Below are 8,571 nucleotides of genomic sequence, written 5' to 3' on the forward strand. Positions count from 1 at the left end.
CAAAGCATGACATGGACTTGATTTGCCGTGCTCACCAGGTCGTCGAGGATGGATATGAGTTCTTCTCCAAGCGCCAACTCGTCACCCTCTTTAGTGCGCCCAATTACTGCGGAGAGTTTGACAACGCAGGAGCCATGATGAGCGTGGACGAGAGTCTTCTGTGCTCATTCCAGGTCGGTGCACCTTGTGGCAGATGCCTCATCTTAGTACATTGCTAACGTGGTACTTTGCATTCCAGATCCTCAAGCCTGCTGAGAAGAAACAAAAGTAAGTGTCTCGTAACCCTTCGCGCGGCTGTTCTGAGCCCCTTTCGGCACACAATGCCTGCCTGTACCTCTGTCATGAAAGAGTTTATGCGAACGTTTTACTTTTTCTAGGTTTGGCCGTCGTTAATCGTCTGCAACGCTCGCATCGAACGTCCCCTGTGACACTCGGATTGACCGACAAACGCTTCCTCTTTCAACGACCCAACGCTCCACTATTCTCCAGCGCACACGTCCTCCGTGCTTGGTGGACCAACTCGTCTCCTCTCCCATCGGGATGCTCAGCCTCGCCCTCCCCAAATAATCCCGTACCCCAACCGACTGACACGACGAACATCGCGCGCAACTCTGATCACGATCACGGCTGTCTCTAGTAGCTGAAGATAACCACACAAAAAAAACACTGGAATTTGACATGGTCCCGGTCTACGCGCGGCTGATGTGACTTGCGCAAATAAAACCATGTGGATTTGGTTGCGGAGTGGTTCCTCAAGTTTAAATGGTTGCACACAATCATCGCAGTGTGAATGTGCATCTCGCGTTCTGTTGAGATGTGCGATGCCGTCTTCCAGAGAATTCTTTCCCCTGAATGCTCTGTAGCAACCGGTTCAATTACATCGCCTCGTGAGATTGAATGGCAGCCAATGACGGATGGCCTAGTCGAGGTACACACGGTGGGGGGACATGGGTTCAGAGCCCACAGGTAGGGTTGCCAGTACCAGCGATCATGCGGTCGATACTGTACGATAAAATGATGGTCAATCTGTGGGGTGGGTGACCACAGCATTCGCAGATCCGCAAGGCCAAGGTGATGCCATGATGACAGTGCGGTGCATCCGTCTCTGTGCACATGACTACTTGCCACTTTCCTTCTGCCTGCCTGTTCTTGTTTCTCCTTCTGTTGAGTTGCTTTTGTTAGTCGTTCTGTTGTCCTATCGGGAGCATGGTACTTTGGTTTCACGAGAGGCATCCGATGGTTCATGATGTATTCTACGCGAGATAGTGTGCCTCGGCTCATGATGCGACGAGGGAATGCCGTACACGGGTTGACCTTTCTTAGTGCGTCTATTCTATGAGGTGAATGTCGGATACGTCGGGGCCCCGGCAGACAAGGTCTCTACACGCAGTCCTCGCATACAGCCTTGGCTTCACCGGTCTGTCCCTCTCGTGATGCTTGTGCCTGAGTTTGCGCCGGACCGGGCCCCTTCAGCTCGCTGACCAGCGAAGCCCCATCGACGCCGCTCGGCGCGGCCTGGCCCTTATTCATCCTGGCGGCAGCGATGCGGCTTCTCGCCTCGTCGTCGAGAGCGGTCCCCTGCGACTGCGCAGGCGCCTCAGCCGTGGCGCCGGTAGACGCGGTAGACGGCATGGCGACCGCGTTGGCGCTGGCGGGTGCGTGAGCGGGCCGGGCGTGATCGCGGTCGACGTGGCCGAGGTTGCGCGACGGGTCTATGACGTCGCGGACGCGGCGTTTGAGCTCCTTGGTCTCGGGGAAGCCGCCGTCCGTCTTGCGGTCCCAGAGCGTCTTCGTGCTCGTGCTCGCAGGGTCTGCGTCGGCTGCGGTGGTGATGGTCACGGTGAAGGTGCCGCCTGTGGAGGGGATGAGGGCGACCTCGCCGAGGGACGTGGAGAAGGTGGAGAGGAGTTCCTGGGCGAACTGGTGGGGAGGAGTTGGTTTGCGGTCAGTGACGGGGACTATGTGTATGTTGTCGGTGCTCGTCTGGGATCTTCATGCGGGAGAAATATATGAGAGAGAGAGAGAGAGAGAGAGAGAGAGAGCCCTCTGAGACTCTGATATATGGGCTTTGATGACGTTGGGGAGGGACGTGGTGTCTTTGCTTACATAGGCGGCGCGGAGCATCCACTTGCACTGGGTGCAGAACCGTATGGCGATGCGGGGGAGGGGGAGGGGGAGGGGGGCAGCCTGAGCGTCAGATTCGGGGTGCGTCACGGGAGGGGGGGGATCTGCCGTGGCGGCGGCTGAAGTGAGCGGTTCGTCGACCATGGTAAGGTGTAAGTCGACAAAGATCACCCGCAGACAGAGCTGGACTGGATGAAATGCAACGTGTCGATGAGGGCCTGGCGAGGCTGCTTCATCAGTGCAGGAGTTGTTGGAGGGGCCGTCAGTGCCTCATCGCATGAGCCTAGCGTCATGGACGCGGGGTGTTCGATGCCCTGGGTACCACTCACTGGCGGTCGCTCACCACCTGCTGCCCGCTGTAAGATCACTGTTGGACTCTACTGGGCGCTCATTGCTAGTCGTGTGGCATGACCTGATACCGCATCCTTACTCAGTACTTGTGTACTCACGTGAGTCAGGATTGACTGGTCAGGCAGAGCAGAACTCGGGCATTTAAACAGCAACGCGGTGCTAAAATCTTCCTACTCTCAGCATGTCAGAAATCACGGGTATAGCCGGAAAGCAGGATGGCAAAGTCAACATCATTACCACAGATGTATACCAATCAGTCTCGATGTGAGATCGTGCCAAATCCAGAAGATCCTGCCCCTATGCACCTGGCAGGATACGTTAAGTCTTACGGGCAAGCTCAAGGCCAGGAACACGGAAGAACGAACATCAATATGGTAGACGCAAGGCCGGGCGTGAAATTGCGCCAAAGAACTGTATACCAGCAAAGATTTCACCTAAGCACACCTGTTGGAGGCTCCAACCAGACATCCATGTCCAATAATCTACATGTATCGCTCCAACGTAGGACCATAAACATCCTCAGTACAATGTCGGGCCAGGAGGTATCCAAGCGAAGCACATCTCACCAGGGCTGCGTAATATACGGTACTCATGCTTCTAACTTGTCTCTCTTCAAAATTATCCCCATTCAGGACTGAGCCAAATGAACTTTTTTGGTGATTCGGCATGACCCTCTGATTGACTGCCTTGAACCAAGAGGAGGGAAGAATCTCCGCCTTCACAGCCATCCTGACCCGTGCAAGATTCGTTGCCCAACCTTTCGGCTGGTCAGGCCATCAAACGCAGTCCATCTTGTGGCCATGGCTGTCTATGGCCAAGAGGCTGTGCGGGGTGGTGAATGGGCGCGCGCCTGGCCAAGTCCATCAGGAAAAGGAAGCGTGCTGCATATGTGTGGTGGTGCGCAACAAAAAAAATGTAGCAAATCTGATGTAGAGCTTTGTCGAGTAGAGGCTGTCGGAAGAGCTGGGCATTCCCGTTCGGAAAGAAGATACCTCAACTGACAGGACGCTGACACCGCCGGTTCCCCAAGGAAGAAAGTAAAAATAAGATGAAAAAAATCATGAGTCCCAGGACAACCAAGAAGACGCGTCGGACAGTAGCAATCGACCCTGGAATCCGGAGGTGCTCGGCAAGAATCTGATTGACAGTCATCGGACCGGTGATGCACATCACTGACCCCTCCCGCGACACTGCATTCACATCCTCCCCCATCACGCAAGGTGCCATGTCTCACACCCGCCACACAACTAGACAGATACCAATAATCCACTAAAACCCAGCTGACATGCATTCGAGTGACGGTTCGGCCCTGGCTCCTTGCTCAAGTGGCTCTGATCGGTGCGATTTGAGGGAGCCGCCGCAATGCACACGATAGCTGCATGTTTTTCCTTTTGTGACTCGACGTCTGCCCAAGCAATCAATCGGAGTCAACGAGACGTGCCACGTCCGAGTCATTCTGCTGTCCTCCTGCTCCGGAACTCTTGAAATATTTTCAAAAGCCTCTAACCAATGGCACCTTTCATTGACAAGCCCGTTAAAACAGTGGGATGAATAGGACGTGGTAAGAGAATTGGTCCTGGCTGTATTGGCACACGAGGTGGGGCTGAGGGTCATCCCGTCGTGGGATGAAGAAGGGACGACGGGCGTGAAAGGGTGAAGAAAAAGTACAAGACACCAAGAGAAATTATTACATGCTGAAGAGCTGCCTTCCCATGCTCCAGAAGGCCGTACCAGACACAAAAGCCTCTCTCATACTCCTCCCCTCGGCCCATCTCCTCTCGCTGTTACGCCCTCCCCCCCTCAGACGGGCGTGCCGTGCGTGCTCGTAGACAAAATGAAAATAAAAAGAACCGACGTGGAAGCATTATCGTAGCTGTGATGCCATCGCTGCCTCCCGACTCCTGCCTCCTCCGCGTCATCCTCCCGTCTCGCGCCGTGCTCAGGCTTGTGGTCAATAAGGAAGACGCCTTGCTGTCGTATTTAGTGCGATCGCTGTCCTCCTGCCTTCTTTTTCTCCGTGTCCGGTCCGGTCCCGATAAGCCGTAGTAAGTATCTCGTCTGATCGCTCGCCCACGATGCGGGGCCCCGTGGTATCTTTGGTTCATGGTGGCGGTGGGGCTAGCATCTGGGTCCTTTCTTGGTCAACAGGAAAATAAGTCTTTCGTATCCGCCGAATTGGGGTGTGGTCGGATCTACGCATTTGACTCTACTACATCAATACGCAGCATCCGCCGCTCTGTTGTGGCGCGTAGGGGTCCTCGCCCCGGGGAACGGATCCCCAGACAGAGGGAACCATGTAATCCCTCGTGCCGTTGCAGTAGGCAATGATGCTGTCCGGAATAAGTACGCGAGCGATCAGGGATCATCATCGATGGATGGTTCTGTCACTAGGACAATAGTGTATTGCTTACCTCTTAGAAGCATTGCTCACTGGAATTCGCTCGCGCTCGAGGTCCTCGCGCAGACGGTTGTTGAGCTCCGTCAGGCGCCTCAGCTTCAGGTCGGCCATTGACTGCTTGTTCTTCTTGATCTGCGACGGATCGCCGACATCGCGGGAGGTGTACTGAGGCATTGTCGAGGTTCGTAGAGGGAGGGGTCGATGGAAGTGAAAGTGATGGCGTTGTTTGAGCAAAGTGAAAGGCGACGTGGGAGGGGTCGCGTTTGATGGATGAATGTGTGAGGATTTGGTCCTCAATGGGTCGTAGGATGGATGGTGAAAGTAGAAGGGAGGACGATGATGCTGAAGTTCGTCGTCGAGGGCGTGTGGCTGCTACTTCTCAAGGCTATTCAACGATACTCGTATCAGTTTAATTGATCCAACGGGCAGTCGACAGCATCAGCTTAGACGCGTTTTTGCATCGACAGCAAGCAGTGTGACATAGAGCACCATTGGTACGAGGAGTCTTCCGGGGTCTAGGGAGATTGCACGAGAGGTCAGGACTTACACAGCAGCAGGGTCAATGGGCCTTCCGCCGTGACGAGTGTCAACACGGCGACAAAGGAAAGAGCGTCGATGAGGTCGGAAGGGATGGAAAAGCGGGAGGGTGCTGCGGCTTGAGCGTCGGTCTCGGTCGGGAGGTGGTGAGAGGGCCAGTGTGTCTGGAGTCTGAAGTCTGGAGACTGGCCTGGTGTTGGGAAAGGGCGAAGGCGGGAAGGGAAACAAGCAAAAAGCAGGGGAGCCCATTCACCCTTTCCCGGTGCAGCAGGCCTGTGCTGTGAGCGAGCGGGCACGGGGGAGACCAGTGCGGCATGAGCTCCTGGGTGCGCTGAATGCTGGATGCTGGGCTGCCAGGTGCTGGGTACCTCCTGCGTGCTCTCTGCTCCTGCATGCTGCAACGTAGTTTGCTCGTTTTTGCTGCAGGAGCTGGGGAGCCACGGCCTACCGGTACATCCTATTGGTCCCAGCGCGGTGGTAGTGGGCCTTGAGTGGAGGACCACGGAAAATGGGAGGAGGAATGGCCCGCTGCAGGCAAATTGAGGTTCCACATGATTGGTCTCTCTCGGACCTTGGCGGACAGACCACCCCTTTTTGGGTTTCGCCTAAGCAAGCCCCTCGGTAGAGGCATGCTAGCCTGGTTAAAAGCATCGGCTTTCTCATTTGCTTTCTCCAGCTTTCCCCAATCCAGGGCTTTGTCACCCACGATGCTTGAAGTTTGTCGTGATCTTAGTTTTGTTGTCTGGATGGTTCGCAGGCTGACGTTCGCCTGAGATAATCCAGCTCATGGTTCACTGTGGGTTGAACTCTATACTTCCTATCAAGCTGAAGCAACTTGCCTGTGTCTGGCATTACCGACCTTTTGAACGCCTGGACAACTCATGGTGTTTTGCATCTATTGTCGTATGAAAGTAATGCTAGTGCGAGTCGAACGGTCAACGCCATCATCTCCCGTCACCAGGTCAGGTCAGAACTGAGTCGAGTGTTTCCTAAACCAACCAACATACATCCATTATTGGTAAGGCAGGCGGCTTATGTAAGTTGAAGCACATTGTCAATGAGGCACGGACCTAGTGTGATTTCACCAGGTACGCAGCGGCGCTACAGTGCAAACTCAACGGCCCAGTAGCCCCCAGTCTCACTCAACACAAAGAGCTCAAGATCACCACCGACAAACTTGACTGAGTGTTTCCGAGCACGTCGTATGGGCGCTGATAACTCCCTAGCCAGAAAAAAACGCCATCGATATCAATACTGAGAAGAGTCCAACCGACATTCCCCCATGCTATGTAAATTTCGCTCGAAGGAATGCCACATGCCCTCCAGCAGGAAACGCTGAGTCATCTTCCAGTCACGTGCGATCCGGTGCCCAGCAAGGATCAGAGCGCACAGGTCACTGCTAGCCCCCGCCTCAAGGCACTCGCATGTAGCGGCCACACACGAATTTGAAAAAACTCATCGAGCCCGCAAGCACCGCAACAACCGCAGCGACCAGCCAAGTTTCGACATTTCGCTCGCGTCCCGGCTGCGCTGCATCATCCTCTCGACGTCTAGCGAAATACTCGCCCACCGCAGAGGAAGTTGCCCATCATGGTCAGTCGACAACACCAAACCCCCCAACGACAGGCAGGGCAGGGCAGGGGGCGTGGAAGGAGAGGATCGAGACAGGACGCGAAACGACCTACCCCTCTTCGTCCCTCGATCACAGGCGTCATAATCGACGACGACGACGACAACCGCTTGCCCACCCCGCCCCGCCATGTCACTGCGTGCCCTCCTCGGATCCATTACTGACTATTGTCCGTAGCCTCCTCCGCCTCACCAGAAACCCGAGAACGTGCTCAAGCGCGCCCACGAGCTCATCGGCGTCAACCAGACCCCCGCCGCCCTCACACTCCTCCACGAGCACATCACCTCGAAGAGATCTCGCAATGTTCCCATCGTCTCTCTAGAGCCGGTGATGCTCCTGCTGGTTGAGCTCTCCGTCGAACAGAAGAAGGGAAAGCTGGCCAAGGATGCCCTCTACCAGTACAAGAACATCAGCCAGAACACCAACGTCGGCACCATCGAGGTAAGACTCTTGGCGGCAATATACTGGCAATCAGCCACAGGCTAACATCTCTGTTCACAGCTGGTCTTGAAGAAATTCATCGAACTCGCCGCCGAGAAGGTCACTGCCGCCCAGGCCAAGGCCGATGAGGTCCAGTCGACCATCGACGCCTCCACCTCCACCACCAACGTCGAGGATCTCGAGGCCAGCGAGACGCCCGAGTCGATCCTTCTCGCCACCGTGTCTGGCGAGCAGTCACGCGATCGTACCGACCGCGCCATTGTCACTCCTTGGCTCAAATTCCTCTGGGAGGCCTACCGCACCGTTCTCGACATCCTCCGCAACAATGCGCGCCTTGAGATCCTCTACCAGAGCACGGCTATGCAGGCCTTTGACTTCTGCCTGAAGTATGCTCGCAAGACTGAGTTCCGCAGGCTCTGCGAGCTCCTGCGCAACCACGTCCAGACGGCTGCCAAGTACTCGTCGCAGATGCATGCCATCAACCTGAGCGACCCCGATACTCTTCAGCGCCACCTCGAGACTCGCTTCCAGCAGCTCAATGTTGCTGTCGAGCTTGAGCTCTGGCAGGAGGCCTTCCGCTCCGTCGAGGACATCCACACTCTGCTCAACCTGAGCAAGCGCCCTCCTAAGAACATTATGATGGCCAACTACTACGAGAAGCTCACCCGTATCTTCCTTGTCGGTGAGAACTACCTCTTCCACGCTGCGGCTTGGTCTAGGTACTACACTCTCCTCCGTCAGTCTGCTGCGCTGGTCGCGTCGGGCCAGGGCAAGAAGGCCGACAACCCTCCCGCCACGGATGCCGACCTTCAGAAGGCTGCCTCCTTCGTGCTCCTCTCCGCTTTGGCCATCCCCGTCATCAGCACCACCCGTTCCCGTGGTGCCATGGTCGACTTTGATGAGTCGAAGAAGAACAAGAACGCTCGCCTCACCCACCTGCTGGGCATGGCGCAAGCTCCCACTAGAGCTGCCCTGTTCCGTGACGCTCTGGCCAAGTCGCTCCTGAAGCGCGCCCGCCCTGAGATCCGCGACCTCTACGACATTCTTGAGGTCGACTTCCACCCTCTTTCCATTTGCCAGAGATCTCTCC

General features: G+C 55.8%; 3 protein-coding genes across 3 annotated transcripts in view; 1 reads left to right on the forward strand and 2 right to left on the reverse strand.

The window, feature by feature from the left end:
• The window catches only part of VDBG_08759 (serine/threonine-protein phosphatase PP1), a gene marked incomplete at both ends in the record, with an annotated part of 2,999 nt that extends 1,679 nt beyond the window's left edge, over positions 1-1,320 (forward strand). The window contains 3 exons of the mRNA XM_003000917.1: positions 95-173; positions 239-267; positions 378-1,320. Of these exons, the coding sequence (XP_003000963.1) occupies positions 95-173; positions 239-267; positions 378-393 (124 nt within the window). The remainder of the gene's footprint in view (positions 1-94; positions 174-238; positions 268-377) is intronic.
• Positions 1,321-1,380: 60 nt separating this feature from the next.
• Positions 1,381-2,268, reverse strand: VDBG_08760 (selenoprotein W family protein; the record flags this gene model as incomplete). The annotated part of the gene is made up of 2 exons (XM_003000918.1): positions 1,381-1,920; positions 2,107-2,268. The coding sequence occupies 2 exons, from the start codon at positions 2,266-2,268 to the stop codon at positions 1,381-1,383; spliced, it is 702 nt and encodes a 233-aa protein (XP_003000964.1).
• A 2,416-nt stretch (positions 2,269-4,684) lies between these two features.
• On the reverse strand, positions 4,685-5,047 carry VDBG_08761 (guanine nucleotide-binding protein subunit gamma; the record flags this gene model as incomplete). The annotated part of the gene is made up of 2 exons (XM_003000919.1): positions 4,685-4,805; positions 4,887-5,047. The coding sequence occupies 2 exons, from the start codon at positions 5,045-5,047 to the stop codon at positions 4,685-4,687; spliced, it is 282 nt and encodes a 93-aa protein (XP_003000965.1).
• Positions 5,048-8,571: the final 3,524 nt, after the last annotated feature.

This window comes from Verticillium alfalfae, genomic scaffold (genome assembly GCF_000150825.1).
Source record: "Verticillium alfalfae VaMs.102 supercont1.13 genomic scaffold, whole genome shotgun sequence".
Taxonomy (NCBI): domain Eukaryota; kingdom Fungi; phylum Ascomycota; class Sordariomycetes; order Glomerellales; family Plectosphaerellaceae; genus Verticillium; species Verticillium alfalfae.